Source organism: Erpetoichthys calabaricus, chromosome 16 (assembly GCF_900747795.2).
Source record: "Erpetoichthys calabaricus chromosome 16, fErpCal1.3, whole genome shotgun sequence".
Lineage (NCBI taxonomy): Eukaryota > Metazoa > Chordata > Cladistia > Polypteriformes > Polypteridae > Erpetoichthys > Erpetoichthys calabaricus.
Window position 1 is genome coordinate 71688244 of NC_041409.2, and position 23789 is coordinate 71712032.

The following is a 23789-nucleotide window of genomic DNA, read 5'->3' on the forward strand; positions in this document are numbered from 1 at the left end:
ATAGAATGAGAATTAGAGAATTGATTTCCGTGTGCACACGTTTAAGTTTGTTTGCTTGTAAAATGTCCTGGAAGTGTCCTTTCTTACAAAGACCTCAGTGTAGAGAGGTAATCAGCAAATGAACACTACAGGAGGCAGGTGAACAGGCTAAATGGCTGTATGGGTTGTTTGGGTTGTTGTGCCTGAAGAATGGAATAGGAACACAGCCACAGTGAAGAAGATTGCAATACATGCAGTACTTAACATTCTCAAACTCATTTAATACAGTTCTTATTTACAGGGAGCCAGAGCCAAACACAGAGTTCCAGGTAGGAAATGCCTTGGGCAAGGCACACGCTCACACTCGCTCACTCACTCACTCGCTCAGTCGCTCACACTGAGACCAGTTTAGAGTTACCTAAAGCCGATATCACATTACGTGACTTCTAGTTGTGGGGGTATGTCAGATTTGATGACCCCAGTTACTTGTTGCCGGACCATGTCAGTTTAAACGACTCAAAGTCAATGGCCTTGTCACATTTTCCAATATGGTCCTGTTTGGCCTTTGTTCTGATAGCTGATGGCGTTCTGTCTAAGGACTCAACCCTGTATGAAGGGTTAACACCTACGGTGAGTTCAGCCGCAATTTTTTTGTTTTTTTGTCTTTTTTTCCTGTTCTGGTCTGTAATGTACATAAAACATAAGACACTCAGAAAGGTGGTGAGCTTAGCTTCTCTTCTCTTAGTGAAGTCCCAAACATGTGTGTACCCCTGGTGAACATTCATCATCTGTCATGCTGCACTCTTCTGTTCTTGGACAGACGAGAGTTGTGGAGTCAGGAATGACACGTGAACACTCGATGATCTCGGAATTACAAGTTGGACAATTTAGACAAAACAAAGCTACCTGAATTGTCCGAGTTGTGACACAATGCTGATCTTTCTCCTACCCCATTTTTTAAAATAAAACCTATAACCTGGTCACCCTGAAATTACATTTTTGTTTATTTGTGTAAAATGCATTTGCAATATGTTTATTTTGTTCTATTTCCATAATAAAGGCCATTTATTTTGTCACCAGTAACAACGCACTGCACAATGGCGTGCAGTGAGTACACTTGACTTAGTTTTCATCCTCTTTCTCTGTATGTTTATCATTCGTTTGCTCAGTGGTTGATGCGCTTGCGTCTTCCTGAGCAGCTCTTGTTTTCTCCACCCTAGCAACCCGCTTCTTCTCTTCTTCCGTGGGTATGTTTTTGTGTTAAAACTGATTAATTCAGTGTTTGTGTTGCAATTACTTAGTACATTTTCCTTAATTTTTCACTTAGGCTGGCACTTAAATCTTTAATCTGCCTCAAGAATGATTTAAGATATGAAGAAGTAGGGGAAGTGACGGCAAAGGTGGTAGGGATGAGGACGGTGCCCATAAGCAAGCGCCGCATGGCCGCCCTGCTGGCTGCTGCCGAGAGTTGATTCTACAATAAAATAAAAAGAGGAATAACCTTGGAGGTCAATCATCACCCTGAAAGCAGATAGTAGACGTCAGGTAGTATATGCGTACCAAATTTCAGGTCAATAGTTCAAACGGTTTGCGAGCTACAGGCGATTTAAAATCCCGTACAGACAAACAAACAACGTATTATATATAAAGATCGCCCTTTTCTGGCAGACCAAATAAGAGATCTCACAATTTGCTGAATAGTCTGACCAGAAACCGACGTGAACACACTGAAGAGGGAAGGTAAAACGTCACCACAGTCAGAGAGCACGTGAACACAGCAGTAGCTGTCATACACACAGAGCCCACACCATGATTTAAAACCTGTATGATTTTGTCATGGTGGGTCGCTGGGTATGTCACATAACACAACTGCCTGTCACGGGAGCATGTCATGACTGCCCCTGACTTGCTAAGATTATGTTTATATAAAAAAAAAAAAAGCGATTGGTTGTCAGCTCTCATGCACACAGAGCCCACCCCTTTAACTAAACACAAAATAAAACCCGTTTGATTTTCTCCGAGCAAGTCACTGGGCATGTCACATTAGGCAATGGGATTCACTGGAGCACGACGCTGACTGACTTGTTCAGATTACATAAATCAAAATGACAACTGAAAGTTGCAAGGAAAGTCGTCCAATGTGACGTGGTCTTTGAGTATGATTCCTGCTATCCACCTAAACAAACGTATGTTCTGTATCTAGATTGTATCCAAATATAATTTAGATGAATTACTTTTACACCTGACATTGGAAATTTGTGTTGTTGTCCGCATATTGCTAAGATTTGCACTGGGTGTGACGAGGATGGACAGGATTAGAATTGAGTACAATAGAAGGTCACCTCAAGTTGGATGGCTAGAAGACAACGTCAGAGAGGCGAGATTGCGTTGGTTTGGACATGCGCAGAGGAGAGATGTGTAGTATATTGGGAGAGGGATGCTAAGGATTGAGCTGCCAGGGAAGAGGAAAAGAGGAAGACCTAAGAGAAGGTTTATGGATGTGGTGAGAGAGTACATGCAGGTGATGGAGGTAACAGAACAAGATGCAGAGACAGAAAGATATGGAAGAAGATGATCCGCTGTGGCAACCCGTAACGGGAGCAGCCAAAAGAAGAAGACGACTTTTACACCTGACATTAATATGTGTCTTCAGTATGTCTAGATAGGAATCCAGTGGCGTCTTCACCACGCAAAGTTCAAAACCACTTCTGTGGTTGTTGTATATGGAAAAAAATGCATTTGCGTTTACACTTGTGTTCAGCCTGGTCACTGTCTGTTTCACACCGTCTAAAAATGTCACCTGAGTGATCCCATTAGTAGTAGTGTTGTGTACCGTGTTAGCCATTATGGATGCAATGTGAAGTCAAGCAAAATGACACCTTTTATTGGTTAACTAAAAAGATTACAAGCTTTTGAAGCAACTCAGGCCCCTTCTTCAGGCAAGATGTATTCCTTGTAATCTAACCACAAGTGTATTTACACCTGGCATTTACTTTGGTCAAGTGCTATCTGATCGTGCTCAGATCACCCAAAATGCACGTTGACGTTAGGTATAATGGGGCCACTATGTAATATATTGCTTGTTGACAATCCCTGTAGTAATTATGAATTAGGACTTTATTAGTAGAAAAGCAATAAGAAAGTGATGGTAGTAATGGCAATGCCAAATAGGTTTATAGGGTCATTATTGTGACATGAACAGCCAGTAAAACAATAAAGTTATCTTTATTCTTGGTCTTCCTAAGCACAGTAAGGAAACTGTGTAGCCCTGGTGAGGTGCTTGGTCTGCTTACCTACTTGGACACAGCCATCCACACTCCTGCAATGTTTCCCCCCATCTTTCCATTTTCTGATGCACTTATTTCAGCCGCCTAATGCACCTAATGCAAGAAATAGAACTGAAGGGGGGGGGTCTGTCTGTTGCACGAGAAACTCACTCATTATGGACTGTATTGAGTCTCTTATGCACGCTTTCGTGATTTGGGAAGAAAACCCCCAATGACAGGGGAGATTGTGCAAAGTGTTAAGCATGCATTGGAAGGGCACGTTTGAGCTGTTTGTGTAGAACGGATGTAAAACTTGATAACTGCAGTTGCAATGTACAATTATACTAGTAGAAATTTTAAAGGATGTCAGATTAGATGACGGCCTAGTGACTTTCCAGCACAGTTTCACATTTCAAATGCATTGTGAGCTTGCCCCTTTATCTGATAGCTGCCTGATTTCTTTTTTATACTTGACACGCCAGTATGTCAGATTTGGAGACATGTCCTTGCGCACTGATTTTTTTTCTAACTACACAGCTCAGCGGTCATGTATGCAAAATGGTGAATTCAAAGGAGAGGGGGTTTACATAGGTGCCAGAATGATGAACAAAGGGATAAGTAACAGATCATCAAAACACAAGGAAGATTTGCCAAAACGTTTGAAACGCATCTACTCATTATGTAGGTCCCCCACTCACAAGAATATTACGCTTGCCCATCCTTCACCACTTCCTGGCGCTCCACCTTCTCCTTGTCTTCCTCTTAAAGTCATTAATAGCAGTCTCAACTATTCTTCCATCAGCACTGTCTCTCATCCTTTGCTGTGACATTACACTGACCAAACACTGTCACTTATTGACAGGAGAATATCAATGTGCTGATTGAAAGGGCCTCCGCACTTTTGCACTTTGTGGTGCGGTCTACTCACGGGCTTCACGCAGTAAGTATAAACCAGGCTTTACGGAGCCAGTGCCCGTTTGAAGACTTTACAGGTACAGCAAGTTCAGCTGTAGTCTGTCTCTTTTTCTCATATTTTTTCCGCTCTATTGTGAAATGCAAAACACAAAAATTGGAGAGAGACGAGCCTCTCTTCTGTTTGTGATATCCAAAACACCCATGTTCCTTATTCCATTCTTATCACTGCAGTACATGCATTGTACTTACTGGTGTGCACCCTTTGATTGTCAGCTTTCATACACCCAGAGCCCACACCATCGCTTAAAACAAAACTGAACGTATGTCCCTAGGTATGTCACACACCCCAACTGCCTCTGTCTTGTTAAGATTATGTAAATGAAGTCTATGACTGAACATCACTGGAAAAGTCATACAGAGTGACATGGGCCTTTAGTAGAGTACAGCTTCAAATACGACAGAGAAACAGGGCTGGAGCAGTTGTGATAATGGTGTAACGTTAGGTGGTTACCTTAGTGACCACAGATTGCAATAAAACAACTCCAGAGACACTATGACGCCACACCAGGCAGCTTGGGGCCATAACAAAAATTATGAGGACAATGATTAATTAAAGAAAATATTAAATATAATAGGTGGGAATTAAATCAGAGTTTTCTGCTTGAAAAGCAATTCTACTAACTATCATACATCCATTTCAACTTCCATGGGGTTGTTTCTCTTTTAACAGATTGTGGCATTTTATTGTGAGATGTACCCGTGTGCCAGATTTTCGAGTCTGTGGCCTGAAAAATGAGCTTGTGCAGAAAGAGCAAACAAACAGTGCTTTATATAAAGCTTTGAAGCTATTGTATAATGTAGGTTCTTCTTTCTGATTATTTATTTTTCACATAGAAGCTTCATAACATTACTATTCCTTTGCACATTATGAAAGTTGTTGCCCCTAAAATGTATTTCAAAGTGCACTTGATGTGCAGTTCAATTGTTTTTAACTTTTGTTTATCCTGTTAATCTTTTGTCATTTACCTTCAGTAATTTCTGCTGTTGCCAAATTTACACTTTTATAGAAATTGTACTTACTGTACATTTTATTATGCATAAATACATTTATATTGTATGTATCACCCCAAAAACATGCAAGTTGACTTGATTATAAGCATACAATTGGCACGGTGAGAGTGAGGGAGTCCTGTGGTGGATGGATGCCCTGACCACAGTTAGAATAAGAAGTTTAGAAATGAATGAATTAAGGATTTTAGGCACCAAAACAATTCTGGCACCCTAGTGCTCTGGCAGTAGCTGTCCACCTGTTCTTCCATTTTCTAAAATACTTTTGAAATGTTTTCATCATGTGTTGCTTTTCTTATATAGTACTAAAATGAAAATAAATTAAAAGTTGAGGCCAAACTTTAAATTGAGAGGAAACTGACTTAAGGAGTCTGTACTTTTTCACTGGGTTCTCCAGAGTAAGAAATAAAAATATACATACATACATATATATATATATATATATATATATATATATATATATATATATATATATATATATATATATTTATGTCCAAGTTCAGACAAAACTTTTTTTTTAGATTTTTTTTTAGATTTATTTGATAAATGTTTTTCTCTTAGACCCTTCCCTGCGTTATTACTCTTGTTTAATTAGGGTCTTGGTGAGCCAGAGTTTACATCGTCAACATTAAAGGAAAGGTGGGAACCAACTCTAGACCCTCACACACACCCACTCTTGCGCACTCGGCCAGGTTAGAATTGCCAGCCAGCCTAACCCGCATGCCTTTAAAAAAGAAGTAGAAGAACGCATAAGAGACACAAGAAGAAGGTGTAAGCAGACTCCACTCGACCGTGAATGGAGTAGGATTTGAACATACTGTAGTGTGTTGGAGTGGTGACCCTGTGGCAGTAACTGCCGTGCAACCTGAACATGTTTTTATTGTGTAATTTGATGCATTTTTATTTTTAATTAAATTGTACCTTTTTCACAGCAGAGAGAAATATGACGTTTTTCAGAATCATCCAGGCAGTAGCCAAATCGTTGCATTTAAATACAAGTTAAAGGTTTTGCTCAATAGTAAGAGATAATATTCTTGTTTTAAGGACCTTATCTCCTGTTTATTTAAAGGCCTTTCTTATTCAGACTGCTGTCTCTTGCTGCTTCTTGCTGTGTCAGCTGGCATCCTTGCAGCCATCCAATTCTTCAGAAAGATTTTCCTGTTTTTCGATTAGGTATTCTGTGTATTAAGCCTGTTCTTTTCCCTTGTCTGTTTGCAAAAAATGTAGCTTAAAAAAAGTGTCTTAAGCCCAGTTCTGTTTATTTTTATTTCTAACTTAAACATGTGCTACTGATTGAAAATGTCTAAATGAAATATTTTCCAGACTTGATTATTATCAAAGCAGGTTATGACTGCATTTTTGTTTTGTTTTTTTTTATTTTATTTTTTGCCTTGTATGCTATTAGACTGTCCTACAACTGGCCTGTTGGCAGACACAAAACAGTCTGGCGCTGAACCCTTTAAAATAGGTCAGAATGATTCTGCATTTCAACAAAAGTCAATTATAAATGTGACCCAGGGGTCATTTAATGCAGTAATAGTGAAAGAGATGGAAAGCCCATATCTATGGCAGAAGGACCAACAATTGTAACTTGGCTGTAAGACTGAGAGACACAATCCTGCAGTTTTCTGTCTAGTACTGAAAAATATTAAATCAATTAGTTAGTTTGGCTTTTAGGGGTCCATGCTTCCTTGAAAACCATGAAATTTCCACTTGACTTTCCCATCATAGAAATGGGGGGGTTTGCATCTCATGTAATTTCAAGACACTTCCCACTTAAGGGTAATTTTAGTGCCTAGACTATGCCGTAGCTGCAGTATGTGCATAAACTACAGTGTGTGATATGCCATCAAAAGCAGTTTATACTTCTGTGTCGCATGCACTTGCCTAAATGTTAATTGCCGTTTTTTGTAGCATACAAGAAAAGTGAATGATCCTTAAAACTGCAGGCAGGTTTTATCCTCCAGATTCACCACTCCTTTTGCCGTGTTGTCTTCTGTAGGTGAACTTTCTGTATTTGTCCATCACATTTTTCCACTTTTTCATACACTCGTCGACTTCCAGACCAGAAGCCGAATGAAAACTAATTTCAGGAAACACAAAGTTAACTAACTGGCCAGTCAGAGCTAAATGGGGTGTCTGTATGGGATTTGCGTTAATGCGCAACCTAGTCATATTTGAGGAGGTGTGCCCCAGGCTGTGCCATAGGTGGCCTGGATGCTGTAGGCTTCACACAGAAGTATACATCAGCCTTTAGAGACAAGCCCACTTCTGATTGTGTTAATAAATACAGTAGCTGTTTTATTTCTCTTACAGTATAACTGATACACTGATCAGACAAAATTTTGTCAGATTCTCAGTTCTGGTTAGCTTGGGGAAAATGCACTGGTACAGCGTGTTGCCACACCCACCACACAATTAAACAGCTCCGGATTCTGGTTGGCAACACGTGGTCCATTCCCACCCTCCCACCATGACTTCTCGATCTGCCTACTGACTTCATAGGGTGAGTCAGCAGAGACATTAATGTTGCTGCCGAGGTAAGTAAACCTCTTAAAGAGGTTGACATTCTTTCTACAGACAGATGCACGGCTGATAGCTATGCCCAAGAGGTCATTAAAGGCCCGGATCTTGTTTTTTAGCCAGGACACTCGTAAGCCCAGACTCTATTACTCCTCACTTAGTCTCTCCAGAGCCCTGATCACAGCCTCTATTTACTCAGCGAAGATCACAGCATTGTCAGCAGAGTCAAAATTTGTGAATCTCTCTTCACCAACAGATGCCCCATAGCTGCAGACCCCTGCTATCAACTGGGAAAAAGTTGGAGATTCTGCCTCCACTCCGCACAGCACTCACAGTACCAGTATATAGACCGGGCACGATATCCAGCAACTTCCGGGGGGTCCTGTAAAATCTCTGGTGTCACACAGGGCAGCTCTATCAGGCAGTCGAACGCTTTTTGGAAATCGACAAAGGCTGCAAAGAAACTCTGCCGATATTGACATTTGCACTTGATGAGAATCCTCAGTGCCAGAATGTGGTTGACGGTAAACCTCTTAGGGGTTAAACCAGACTTCTCTGGTCACTGGTAGGTGAGCAAGTGATCATGGTTCCTAGGACCTTACCTGGCACCAAGTGCGTTGGGATGATGCCCATCTCCTAAATGGAAGCAAAGATTGCTTGCAATGCCAGGAGGACAACCATACCACCAGCCTGGAGAAGTTTACGCCAGATACTCAGATCCCCGCAGTCTTCCCCACCCTCTGCTGACTCGCCAACTCTGCAATCTCAGTGAGATTGGGTGGTTGACAGCTAATTTGAGGGTCAGCCTCAAGAACAGAACTGTGGACCCAGAGATGTCCAACATCCTCGCTGGATGATCAGCTTTAAACAGTTGCACAAAGTAGCCAGCCCAGCGGGTCACAACTGCAGTGTCATCCGTAAGGACCGGGCCATCACCTGCCCTGTCTGTGACTCTCCGAGGAACAGATTCAGATGTGCGTAATGCTTCGATTCTTCTGTAAGCAGGATGTGGGTCGCTAGACCATAGATGGTGTGTCACTTACAGTACTCACAGATTCCTCTAAAAAAACGCATCCTTATCTGCTCTCAGAGCTCTCGCAGCCGTTCTTCTTGGTTCCCGGTACAAACCGGAGTTGCCGTCAAGCCGTGCGCTGCGATTCCTCTTGATGATATCCAGGTTGCCCTGCGAGATGAAATACCTCCTTCTGGTAACACCAACGCAACCCTTAGCTACCTTCAGGGTCTTCTCACGGAAGGTCTCCCACATCATATTAGCAGTCACACCCAAGTCTGCAAGTTCCTCACACAAACTGCTTGAAAACCTGTTAGAAACAGCCTGATATTGGAGTCCAGCCAGCTCCAGCCTCATTCTCCTAGTAAGTGGTAGCCTACTGGATCTAAGCTGGATCATCAGAGTAGCAACAAGAAGTCTGGTTAGAATTCACAAACTGGGCACTTTTGTAGACCCTGCAGTTCTGTAGGAGCCTCCAGCGTCTGCCCACAAGGATGTGATCAATCTCCTTCATGGCGATAGCAGTATTGGAGTACCAAGTCCAACGATATGGCTCAGGATGCTAGAACCAGACTCCAGCGATTCACAGCCCCTTACGTTTTGCAATGTCAAGGAACATGGAGCCACTTTCACCACGGTCACCAGACCCATGGGGACTGACGCAGTCCTCATAGGCAGTCCTGTAAGTGCTGGTGGTTGCATTGAATTCACCCATGACCAGAGGAGTGTTACTTCACAAATTCTCACAAAGAATTTATATTTTGTTCTCACTCGCTATTATGATAAACAAAAATCATGCATTCCAATAGTGTGATAATTATTGACTCTGTCGTTGTGTATTGTCTGAAGGGTTTATGAGGTGAAGCAACATGCATCAGGAAAGTTATAATTTGCTAACATGTTCTCCAGTATTTTCTGTTTCCTGTAGAGGTTCTGCAGTATGTTGGTTTGTGCAGTTATACACAGTCCTTCATGATAATCAAATATATTTTGCTGTTATTACATACAAATCAAGTTTCTTTGTTGTCAAAAACATACCTTAGAAATACAGAATGCATGTTTTCTAAATTTGAAAACTTTGGCACTTGGAAAAGGAAATTGTTTTGTGTATTCATCTAATGTGGTCAAGATACCATGGTAGATACCTTAATAACAATCAACAAATGAATATGCAACAAATATTCAAAGACTTGTCAAATTAGAAAATACTTTTTTTTTTCTGAAGCAAATAATGCTGATCTGAATAAAAAGATAGTGTTACTATGACTATTTTATTATGAAAGAACTTCTACATTCTCATTGTCAGCCTATGCATTATATGAGAGTTGCACTAATGTGCTTTCATGGTGGCTTTAAGTTAACAGTGAATGGTTGAGGTTTGCAAGTGTGTACAAGAGATGAGCAGAGTGTAAGGAAGAGGAGGCTGGAATCTACTGGAATGAAACATGGTACATATTACTGTTCCTCTAATTATAAAATATTGTGGAAATTAACATACACTGCAAACATTTTATCACAGATACAGTAAACACTTTACCAATAATATGCCAGCAAACATTTGGGGCAGTGGTATTATAATTGCACTTGAAATTCAGATATCTACAGCACACTTTTTTGGGAGGTCTTTATTCTTTGTCCCTTTACATATATGTACTGCAGACCTTGATAGAGCAAATGATTTGTGAAATTCAGATACTTTACAGTTCAAGACTGATTTAATTTGCCATAGTTCCTGAAAGGAACTCAATAAGAAAAATGATACTTAACTGTCCATTAGTCTATTAAATAAATCAAATATTGATTCTTCATTATGTTTACATTATTGACTTTCATCTTCTGTTTCTACATTTTTATCATTTTTAAGCTACATAACATAGAATGAGAATTAGAGAATTGATTTCCGTGTGCACACGTTTGAGTTTGTTTGCTTGTAAAATGTCCTGGAAGTGTCCTTTCTTACAAAGGCCTCAGTGTAGAGAGGTAATCAGCAAATGAACACTACAGGAGGCAGGTGAACAGGCTAAATGGCTGTATGGGTTGTTTGGGATTAGTACAGTTGTGCCTGAAGAATGGAATAGGAACACAGCCACAGTGAAGAAGATTGAAATACATGCAGTACTTAACATTCTCAAACTCACTTAATACAGTTCTTATTTACAGGGAGCCAGAGCCAAACACAGAGTTCCAGGTAGGAAATGCCTTGGGCAAGGCACACGCTCACACTCGCTCGCTCGCTCACTCACTCAGTCGCTCACACTGAGACCAGTTTAGAGTTACCTAAAGCCGATATCACATTACGCGACTTCTAATTGTGGGTTATGTCAGATTTGATGACCCCAGTTATTCATGTTGTTGCTGGACCAAGTCAGTTTAAATGATGGAAGACCACTGCCCATGACATGTTTCCCGGCTGAGTGTTGACCTTCCAGCACAGTCCTGCTCAGCTTTTTTTCTGACAGCCAATAGCGTGCTGCTGATGATGCTGGCACTGCACAAATGCTCAATAGCCGCAGCAAGTTCAACAGAGAGAAACTTTTTTTTTTTCCATTCTGTTATGGAACGTTGAACATGAGACATCACACAGACGAGCCTCTCTTTTGTTTGTGTGGTCCAAAGCCCTTGTATTTCCTGTTCCTCATCACTAACTTCTATGCATTGAATTTCTGGATGAACATCACTTGTTACCAACTCTCATTCACACAGTGTCCTCCCCTACAACTGTTTGATTTTATTGGAGTGAGTCTTATACTCAGTCGAATGAGTCACAGACTGTGCATTATTATTTGCTCGGCTTTATGGAAATAAGCCTCTGACTGCCCCCAACTCACTAAGATTATGTAAATGAAGGCTACAACTGAAAATTGCTGGAAAAGTCATGCGATGTGATATAGCCTGAACATGTACATCTTTGAGATAAAGGAAAACTGCAGTACCCATGAAAAAATGTGCAGACTCTGCACGGACAGCAACTGGGCACAGTATTCAAATCTGGGACACTGGATCTGAAAGGCAGCACCACCGTCCACTGCTTCGCCATGCTGAACCAAAATATTCCCAATGCAAGAAAAAATTCAAACATCAGAATGAATGTTTACACCTGTGTTTTTGTCACTGTCCTGTGAGAAGCATCTTTGTCCCTACATTGATTCTCTTTTCTTTTGGGTCTAAGAAATAAATATAAAACTACTGTTTCTACGTAAGTTATGCAAAGTAATATTTGTTCTTTGCTTCTCATACTTGGTTCCTCTACTTAAAATTATTTGAAGCAACTATAATCCTATTCTCAAATAAACTAGTTTTCAAATACTTCATTAATGGCATTTCAGTTGTAACAGCTCAGACTACCTTGTTATCTCTTCTTTTGTATTCTTGTTTGCTTTGTCAATTTTTCTCAATGCCACATCGAACAACAACAACATTTGCCATCTTTATTCGTCCATTTTAGCCACACGTAATCCAAACAACTCTAAACAGGAGGCCAGTCCATTCTTGGCTCTTTCATGGACACACCGATGCTCACTCAAATCGGTTCAGTTTATAGTTGCAAGTCAGCCTGACCTTCATGTCTTTAGGATGGGAAGGAAAGAAAAGCGGGTAATAAAAGAAATAGTCATACTGGCACAGGGAGGACAGTTAAATGCAAAGCGATCAGGACTGGAATTCGTACTCTAGATTCTGAGATAGTGGGCCAGCGACCTGTATACTGTAGCAAAGAGCATTTTATCACACAAATAGATAATCTGAGTGGGTGTTTTACTTTGAGTGTTTCGCTGAAAAACTGATATCTCATCAGGGTTGTTTACTTCTTAAAATACCGTGGGTCTTTGAAAGGTGCTCGATAAATACAGTAAAAAGTATTGCTTTTTTATTATTGCTGTCGTCCAAGGTGCTCTCTGATAACAGATGTACTATATAAAATGTGTACCATTTCTGGATAGTTCTCCTTGAAAGATTCTTTATAAAACAGTTCAGGTAATTTTTATATACTTTAGTGGTCCTTACAGAAAACCAACAAATAATGAAACACAGAATTTCACAAATGACCGAGTACTCGCTGCAACTGCCACGTTCAGTTTTCAGTGTGGCTTTGAGACGTTGGCCTGTTGCTAAATTGTGTTACAAAGCTTCACTTTGTAAATGATTACAGCGTTTCTGAATTTTAATTTTTTTTTCTCTATTTGAAGTAGCTCAGACTTGTTGGAGATGTAAACTGTTCTCCGTCTGCCACAAAGAACTAATGAATGCATGTAGTTACCCCGTGTTCCTTTGGCAGATGCAAAGAGGAAACTCATTTCTTAATAAGCAGAAGTTTTTCCAGTCACACAGACGTCATTTTGCTCCAGTTAAGACAAACACAACATGTTCTGTGTAGGGCCAGGCCTCTGCTACACCCTTTCTGCCAATTGGTGATGCATCTCCTTTCAAAAGAAAAACTCTTCTGCTGAGTGCAGTTTGTGCAATTAGAAACCAGAAAAGCTTGTTTGTGTCTCCTGCTGCTATAGATGCCATGTGCTTGGTGAGGCACACTAAACTAGATAGCGGCCTCCTGCCTTCTGGCTGTGCAGTGATGACCAGTAAGCTTGTGAAAATAGTAATGAGGCGGTCCTTTGTTTAAGACACTACCATTATCAGAAGGTCTGAGGAGAAAGAATCATGGGGGAAGGGAAGAGCAAGGGAGATGCTTATCAGGCTGTGGACTGTCAAGACTTTGATATATACTAATCTTTAACGGTGTTTATTCCTTGAGGGTGACCTTTTGTGAAAAGATTAGAGAAAAAGAGGGAGGTTTTTGTTATTAAGATCAGCACCTGATTTACGGTAGTGATTGGCAAGAATTGTTTGCCCTTAGCAGAGTAGTTCAGTGGCTGAGGTGTTGCACACTACAGATTATAGACAAGCCACCTCAGTTTTCACCACTCAAATGTCTGTGACCCCAAGGAGGTGAGTTAACCTGCCAGTGTCCACACTGTGGATATGTAGAAAAAAATGTGCTATATATACTTTGGGTAAAAAGAAAACACTCGAGGTTGCTAATCAAAATCTGCTTTTCCAGTCACCTTCCCTCCAATGTCTGCGTTCTTTTCACCATTTTAACCGTTTCATTTTATTTGCCAGTTTCAGATATAGCTTTTTCATTAAAACTCGGCCACTAAAGCCAGCGCTCCAGAATTGTCCCTTCACTATTGCAGATGACATTGGTGTTTGGTGTATATTTAAGGATGAAGCCAGCTGACGACCTGAAAGGCATGCGAGAAACAAATTATGAACTCTGCTCCAGTTATATTATGTAGTTGTGAATCTTTGCTTTCCTCCTCTTGTTAGATTTAGATTCTCTCCAGACAGTAGTCATCTTTGTTTGAAATCTTAGCTTTCTTTGGCAGTCTGTCATATGGAATTACCTTCATTCTGAAAATAAAATAATATCAAAACAACACACTGTTTAAGAAAGTTGTTTCATTTTGGCCATTTTTGAACCCAGAAGTGAACTTATAGGAGTGGTAATACCTTGCAACCTAATTGAATAGAATAGCCGGTTTCAGCTCTCCTAATGCAATTAGAGGTTTCTCTAATAACCAATTAGCATTTAAATTACTAATTAAGGATTAGCTAATGGAGTTGACCATTGGGACACAAGGACTGGCTTCTGAATATGGGTTTTGCAGTCATATAAGATTAAAAAAATAAAGAAATCTGTATTTTTAAACAGTAATATCCATTAGCAATACTAGTAATGTCTTGGATGTATTTTTAAATCAGTTTAATGGTATCTTGATTAGAGAGATCAATTTCTATAAAAACCATGAACATTTCTGATTCTAAACTTCTGAACAGTACCAGTCCATTGCAGGGCCCACTCATGCATACACCCACAAAGGACTAATGCAGAGTCACAAATAAACCGAACCAACCACCCATCAATTGGGGATGTGGATGGAAAGCCTGAGCAAGCATAGTATTTGACTCCATATTGTCCTGTATGTATAATTTTAATGTCACAAATAAAATTTGATTTATTTTGAACATGAGGAGAAATGAAAATTCTACATGACAGCAATGGTCTGTGGAGTTCAAACTCAGAGTGCTGAGCTCATAAGGCATCAGCTTTAAATCACTCAGCACTTCATGTTTCATAAATGATTTTAGGAGGTTATAAGATTTATTTGAGATTAAATGTTCATTTGCTTGAGAGGCCACTTCTGTCTTGTGATGGCTCAGATTTGAAGGACTCACAAAGTGGTTAAAATAAGCAGAGGGTGCAGTGCCATAAATTCTTACAGCACCTTTAGGGCTACTGTTATGTCCCTGATGAGTCTTCCACGACATAAAGACATGTATGAGTGCAACATGGGTCTTTAAAGTTTTATTTTCTTGTAATGGAAGATTTGGAAGTAGAAATATGAAAAGTCTAAGGTGCACTGTTCTAGATTATCTTTCATAGGGCTTGTTCCCTGCTAGTTGGTCTCAAACAACTTTGTATAAACTGCACTTTGCGTAGCCTGAACAGGATTTTGGCATTCTTTACATTTTTAACATTCTTAAAGGTTGCTTGTGGGCTTTTTTTGTGTTCTGAAGATTTGAACGTACAACCCCAATTCCAAAACAGTTGGATGCTGTATAAAATGTGAATAGAAAATAGAATGAAATGATTTTCAAATCTCATAAGCCCATATTTTATTCACAATAGAACAAAGAAAACATATCACATGTTGAAAGTGAGACATTTTACTATTTTGTTAAAAATATTTGCTCATTTTGAATTTGATGGCAGCAACACGTCTCAGAAAAGTTGGGACGAGAGCAACAAACGGCTGGAAAATTAAGTGGTACTAAAAAGAAACATCTAGAGGAACATTTTGCAATTAATTAGGTTAATTGGTGACCTGATTGGGTATAAATAGAGAATCTTGGAGAGGCAGAGTCTCTTAGAAGTAAAGATGGGCAGAGGTTTGTGTCTAACAATTGTGGAACAATTTCAGAGTAATGTTCCTCAGTGTAAAATTTTGAAGACTTTGAATATATCATCATCAACAGTGCATAATATCATCAAACAATTCTGAGAATCTGGAGAAATCTCTGTGCACAAGGTACAAGGCCAATAATCATTACTGGATGCCCATGATCTTCAAGCCCTCAGATGGCATTGCATTAAATACAGGCCTGATTCTGTCATGGAAATCAATGCATGGGCTTAGGAACACTTCCAGAAATCATTGTGTGTGAACACAGTTAGCCCTGCCATCCACAAATGTAGGTTAAAGTTCTATCATGTTAAGAAGAAGCAATATGTGAATATGATCCAGAAATTCTGCCATCTCGTCTCTGGCAAAGCTCATTTAAAATGAACTGAGGCGAAGTGTAAACTATTCTATGGCCAGACAAATCAAATTTGAAATTCTTTTTGGAAAACATGGACGCCGTGTCCACTGCACTAAAAAGGAGAGGGACCAACCAGGTTATCAATGCTCAGTTCAAAAGCCTGCCTCTCTGATGGTATGGAGGTGCATTAGTGCCTATGGAATTGGCAGCTTGCACATCTGGTAAGGCACTATCAATGCTGAAAGGTATATTCAGGTTTTAGAGTAACATATGTTCCCATCTAGATGAGGTCTTTTTCAAGGAAGGCCTTGCATATTTCAGCAAGACAATGCAAAACTTCATACGGCATCTATTACAACAGCATGGCTTTGTAGTAGAAGAATCTGGGTGCTGAACTGGCCTGCCTGCAATCGACTCCTTTTACCAATTAAAAACATTTGGCGCAAAATCGGATGAAAAATTCGACAAAGAGCACTGAGGACAGTTGAGCAGCTAGAATCCTATATCAGATAACAGTGGGACACCATTCCTCTCCTAAAAGTCCAGCAATTGGTCTCCTCAGTTCCCAGACGTTTACAGGCTGTTGTTAAAAGAAGAGGGAATGCTACACAGTGGTAAACTTGGCCCTGTCCTAACATTTTTGAGACGTGATGCTGCCATCAAATTCAAAATGACGTTATTCGTTTCTTAAAATTGTACATTTTCTCAGTTTAAACATTTGATGTTTTATTTGTTCTATTATGAATAAATTATGGGTTTATGAGATTTGCAGTTCATTGCATTCTGTTTTTATTTACATTTTACACAGCATCCCAACTTTTTTGGAATTGGGGTTGTACATTTACACACACATGGAATGAGTTTTGGTTGAGGTACAGGATATGCAGCTGGGGGCATCTCTTGATAATGCACATGATAAAACATTCCTGGTCTCTGTATTAAGTAATCTCTACTGTGTCATTAGCAGTAGAGTAAATAGTCATGGCTATGGCTGGTGGGACACGTGCCTAGAAATGATAAAAGCAATGTCATCCCCAAGCCCACTCTGTACTGTGACGTGCATTCTCTTTGGGCTGGAAAGGGATGTGTAATCTATATGGATAGAACTCAGCTCTGTGGCACAAAAGAACATTACAGCCCAGGGTTCGAGTTTCAGCACAGGACTGTAGCAAGTATGACTTGTATTTTAAAATTGTACATGATTTATTCCTATAAAGTGGGGAAAAATCGCATTGCTTTTTCAAGACCAAAATAAATAAATAAAAAGGCTGTGGTTAATGCCATGTTTATCTTTGTATGATATGCCTTCTAAAATATTTATACACAATCAAATGTGTTTTCAGGTCACACTGCTGTAACCAGTCAGCTGTGACTTGCAGCTATTCTAGCTTACTACCTTGCGCAGTTGATTGGGGAGTCAGAAAAGGTAACACGATATATATCCTCCTATAAAAGCACCATTCATAATCCCAATAAGGGAAAGGAACCTTTGTATTATTTCACAGAATGTAATGGACAAGACTGCAGTTTTCTGTCCATTTATTTATCCATTTTCTAAACTGGCTAATCAAAAATTTATTTTCAGAGCGCTGGCACCTATCTTAGCAGTACTGGGTATAAGGCAGGATCTAACGTCACCCCACAAAGCCAGAACCAGATACATTTGTAGCAAAGTCAAAATCAAGAAATTTCAATGCAAAAAACTGACTCCGTACCTGCTGCTAGTCTAGAAAGGTAACAAAATAAGCTCTATGTGTTCATTCCAAAAAAAAAAAAAATTGAGTCATTGTTTCCAGACTTCCACATTGACCAGACATTTCTGAAGCTCACTAAATAATGCTGTTTTGAAGGAAAAGACAGACTGTTGTAACGACAAAATATCTAGTGTGCTAGTGGCAGTGTAGAAATGCAAAGGCACCCATTCAGTGGGGCTGGTGAAACAGTATACTTTGTTGCTAAAAGTGTATAATGAAAAAAAAACATTAAATTTGTTGTCTTCTTTAAAGCCAAAGTTTGTATCTTTTTGTACAGCAACTAAAAATTGAGTCAGAGTGGTGAGGTGTTGTGATTCTGGCACCACTAAAATAGCAGTATTAGGTGAGGCCTTCAAAAACACCCATAGAAAATAGGCCAGAACCTGACTGGCTATCCCCAATATAGGCATCACATAGGCACACTCTGTTCTAGGGCTGTATGACCAATGACAATTGCTATTAGAACTGATAATAGAAGCTGTCATTGGTCTTAATGGGTTGAAACTGAACACTTTCAAATCGACATCCTGATCACACATGCTTACTGCATTGATAGGTAAATGTGAAATGGTGGGAATTTTTGGGGAAAAAATGAAGGGGCTTAAGACCCCATCCCCCAGCTACTGTGTCATCCTGTAATATGGTAAGTTTTGATTGTGTACTATTAGTTTTACATGATACTGAGAACTGTTTCTTATTTCCATTTAGGTGTTCGTTTCACAAAGAACCCCAGCAACGTGACTGTGTCTCAGGGCAACACTGTAAAGCTAGAGTGCGCAGTTGAAGCATTGGAAGAGCCTGATATCATTTGGATGAAGGATGGAGTCCATGTGCACAGTGCCGATCAGATGTTCGTGCCATTGGATCATGGCCACTGGCAGACCTTCTACAGGTATGTGGTCATTATGGTCAAATTCAACTGTTCAGAATGGTCAGTCAAGTCCATGTTTGGTGCTGGTCTCATTTGTTTCTGCAGTTACATTCTACCAGTCTCAACTTTGTTCTATGTCTTGACTATTGTCTGTAACTGTGTAGTTAGGGTATAGCCAGCAAATGTATACACATATGGCATACATTTTCGTTTACTGATGATGCTTTAGTTGAAAATAATAACCTACATTAAGGATTAGTTTTAAGTTGTTACACATTTCTCCCTCTAAATTCAGTTGGAATATAGGAATACTGCAGTAACCTTCAACTACTCAGAGCAACATCAGTCATGCAGCACTTTCAGTGTGTAGCACCTGCACATACACACACTCTCTCTCTCATGTACAGTTAAGTCTTGAAGAAATCAAAGCATATATGCTAAGAAAGGTATAATAATAAAGTCTTATCCATCTACCTTGCTGAAAGACCAGAATTGTGGCCAAAATATTTAAAAGTTGGTCCTCTGCGAATAATATCTTCCAAAAAGAATTAAGGAAATAGAGTTCAGAACTTGTGCCCTTTTGTAAATGGGTGAAAAAGATCAAAGAAAGCTAATGTCAATTTAACTACATAGTTGGAGCCTTCCCAGTTGTTTTATGCTGTAAAGATAACAGTCAAGTGCAATCTGAGACATTAGCCCAAACCTGAAGTGGAAACGTCATGGCTAGATGTTACCTTACCCCTGCCAAATATTGGAAATGACAAAAGATATTTGCTCTCTTATAACAAATTCATCAGGTTGGGAAATAGGAAGTGGTTAGGCCAGGGACATAAAACTTAGATGCACTGCCAGTCATGGAAGCTGGATCTGTCCAAACCAATTAAAGAGAACAGCTTTCACTATAGCCAGGCTGCTATTCTTGTAATGTAAAATAACACAACATTCTCATAGCCACTATATTAAATTCGGGGTCACAGAGCTTATCCTTACAGTATTGGGAGCAGGTACCAACCCTGGACAGGATGCCAGACCTTGCTTAGGTAAATAAAGGTCACTGCAGAACACTAAGGCTCCAGAAAGTGCTGCTGCATGAAAAACATTCTATATAATTACAGCTCCAAAAAAGGCAGATGGCTGTACATGTAATGACTATCAATCAGTAGGTCTTATGTTCCACTTCATGAAGAACTTTGAGAATTTGGTCCTGGACTATATGAATCCTCTTGTTGAAGACCAGTTGGATCCACTCCAGTGTGCCTGTTGAACAAAGATAAGGAGGATGAGAAAAAGTGCAGCAGTTGGGTGGAGAATGTTGTTTCTTGGTGCACAAAGAATTGTCAGCAACTTAATATCAGCAAAAGCAATGAACAGGTCATTGTCTTTCACTTCATCAAAGATCCTTTACACCTGGGGCCTCATGTATAACGCCGTGCGTAGAACTCATACTATAACATGGCGTAAGCACAAAAGCGGGAATGTGCGTATGCACAGAAAAATCCAGATGCAAGAATATGTACGTATGCAAACTTTCTCGTTCTTCCGCTACATAAATCCCGATCGGCGTGAAAAGTAACGCATGTGCTCGCGCCTTCTGTCCCGCCCCAACTCCTCCCAGAATTATGCCTCTTTGAATATGCAAATCAATATAAATAACCCTTAAGCTCAGCCTTCTTTGAAAAGACAATGGGAAAAGCACGGGGGAAAATATAAGAATTTCAGCGAATACCAAGTGGAGGCAAAGGAAAAACGTACTATTTGTTGGTTTAAACAGTGATATAAACAACAAAAGGAAGTTGATCAAGTGACAGAGTGTCGGAGAAACTCGAAAGCTCAAGTTCACAAAGTCACACAGTGCCCGAAATAAAAGAAGAAATCACATATCAAAGTCGCTGTGAAAAGGCGTGTCGTAGCCCACTGTCTGAATGTCATATGAAAGCTTATTAGGGTACAGACAAGAAAAAATAGGCACACAGTGGGAAAACAGCACGAAATGTCAACTTCAATCTCGAATTTTCCACTTTAATCACGTAGTTTATTTTGCCATTAAAGTAGAACATCGTAAAGTTCATCTTAAAATCGTTTAATTTACTAGTTTCTCAAATCCCATCGTAACTAAAGTAGCACATTAAATGCTTTGTTCTGTATTTGATCTTCTTTGTGCTCTGTGTGTGAATCACTACCTGCTTCTTAAACGGGCTTTCTCTTTTTCCGACAGGACACATAATCCATTGCATTCGTGATATTTCAGATCTCTGAATAATTAAAATACTGAGATGTATACGTGATATCTTGTTCATGATGATAGGAATGAAAGCATGTTATTAAACATGGGAACACGGTGGCACAGTGCTTGTTCATGTCTCACGCAAGAGGCTTGCTGCGCCATGCGCAACCTTCGATGAAATAATTTATTACAGAAGTACTGTCTCTTTCAAACGTACTAACCTCCAATTCCTTTCCTTACTTTTCTTTCTCCAAATACCCAATCGCCACACAATCAGCTCTGTAATAGACGTGAAGCCATCTGTAAGCTTAGAACGCCGATTCTTCAAAACTTTTAAGGAACATTGAAATATCTTTGTAGTACATGTTTAATTATTTTATCCATTTATCCTTCCAGTGTCGCGCCAGCACCAGCAAGAATACAACGCAAAGCAGGAACAATCCCTGAACTAGCTAGCGCTGCGGCACCGTGTCCTCACATGTTTAATTATTAACAATACAGATTATTTAAATGAAGTTAAAGTTTTATCTGTATAATATAATCAACATATTTTGCTGCATTTCATCTTAGAAATGATATCGTCATCATATGTAAATATGCGCTTTATAAAGTGGCGCAGGTTGTGCAATATTATAACTGTAGTGCAAGTTTACAGTGGGGTAATTGTACTTATAAGTACAAACAGTTCTACAAGGAGCACTTGATGGACTGATTGAGTGTGTTTAGAGTTCTTGGGATGAAACTTTTTCTAAACTGCGAAGTCCGTACAGGAAAGTCTCTGAAACGTTTTGCCATGGCTCAGGCAGTGTCTGCTTCATGCTGTATACCGATATTTCTCTTTCCTGCTTAGCTGCTGCTGTGATTCCCCACTCGGATACAGTGATATAAATACTCCGAGTGGTGCAGTGAGAGTAATATGGAAAAAGATGATCTGCTGTAGCAACCTTTAACGGGAGCAGCTGAAAGAAGAAGAAGATGCATCGAGAGTAACAACGCTAAAGCAGTTATGGTATTTGGAATACTATGGCTATTCCCTGGACCATTATATTGCTACAGGTTAATTACAACCAGATGCATTACACTAATAAGCAATATGCAGTTAGTTTCAGTGTATTTATAAAGCCGCGTCAGGAATGTGGATCTAAGAAAGAAAGGGTGACCACACAGGAACAGTAGCACTGCTTTGACGCTGGGTGCCGCCAGTCTGCAAAATTGAGCGGAGAAATTGCGTACGCCAGGGTATGAGGTACTATGGAAATGTGCGTGGCTTTACGCCAAGTTTAGGTTTTATACATCGCAATTTGAGCGTGGAAACGTTCGTACGCACCGTTTATACATGAGGCCACTGGTCACTATTCAGGGAATTGATGTGGAGGTAATGTGCTGCTGCAAATTCTTGGGTCCCCATTAATGACAGTCTTGACTGATCACATTACACAGAGGACCTTTTTACCAATGGCATTATACCTTTGTAATTCCTCCCTGTTTCATCTTTTTTGTTATTCTTTATGTGTATTTAAGGGAAGCTGCTGTTTGTTTTATATTATTTCTTGAGCTTCTGTAAAAAGCTAAATTCCCTGTTGGGACAAATAGATTGATTGACAGATAGACAGCACTTTATTAATTCATCCATCTATCCATATGTAAACAGAGTAGTGTGCATAGTCGGTTCTCATTGGGATAATGTGTGAATCCCCTTGTTCTCACATCTGTACATATTCATTACTGAATTTAAATGGACCTTTCCCCTCCATGTATTTGCCATACAATATAATGAAAGAGTGAGTCATAGCAATTGCTTCTAGATAAGACAAAAAATAGACGCAGATAAGCATTTATGCCTAGGTGTGACCTCTGTATATGTTATTTTTGTGGGATTAGCACCTGCTTCAATCTGTATTACTCATGTTAGTGAATTAGGGTGTGTGTGTGTGTATACAGTGCATCCAGAAAGTATTCACAGCACATCACTTTTTCCACATTTTATTATGTTACAGCCTTATTCCAAAATGGATTAAATTCATTTTTTTTCCTCAGAATTCTGCACACAACACCCCATAATGACAACATGAAAAAAGTTTACTTGAAGTTTTTGCAAATTTATTAAAACTAAAAAAACTAAGAAATCACATGTACATAAGTCTTCACAGCCTTTACTCAATACTTTGTCGATGCACCTTTGGCAGCAATTACAGCCTCAAGTCTTTTTGAATATGATGCCACAAGCTTGGCACACCTATCCTTGGCCAGTTTCGCCCATTCCTCTTTGCAGTACCTCTCAAAATCTCCATCAGGTTGGATGGGAAGCGGCGGTGCACAGCCATTTTAAGATCTCTCCAGAGATGTTCAATCAGATTCAAGTCTGGGCTCTGGCTGGGCCACTCAAGGACATTCACAGAGTTGTCCTGAAGCCACTCCTTTGATATCTTGGCTGTGTGCTTAGGGTCGTTGTCCTGCTGAAAGATGAACCGTTGCCCCAGTCTGAGGTCAAGAGCGCTCCGGAGCAGGTTTTCATCCAGGATGTCTCTGTACATTGCTCCAGTTATCTTTCCCTTTATTCTGACTAGTCTCCCAGTTCTTGCCGCTGAAAAACATCCCCACAGCATGATGCTGCCACCACCATGCTTCACTGTAGGGATGGTGCCAGGTTTCCTCCAAACGTGATGCCTGGCATTCACACCAAAGAGTTCAATCTTTGTCTCATCAGACCAGAGAATTTTCTTTCTCATGGTCTGAGAGTCCTTCAGGTGCCTTTTGGCAAACTCCAGGCGGGCTGCCATGTGCCTTTTACTAAGGAGTGGCTTCTGTCTGGCCACTCTGCCATACAGACCTGATTGGTGGATTGCTGCAGAGATGGTTC

At 39.9% G+C, this 23789-nt stretch overlaps 1 protein-coding gene across 2 annotated transcripts in view; it reads left to right on the forward strand.

The window, feature by feature from the left end:
* tyro3 (TYRO3 protein tyrosine kinase) overlaps positions 1–23789 on the forward strand; it is a 65263-nt gene that overhangs the window by 8525 nt on the left and 32949 nt on the right. For both annotated transcript variants that reach the window (XM_051919711.1, XM_028821465.2), the window contains exon 2: positions 18543–18726. In XM_051919711.1, coding sequence (XP_051775671.1) covers positions 18543–18726 — 184 coding nt within the window. The remainder of the gene's footprint in view (positions 1–18542; positions 18727–23789) is intronic.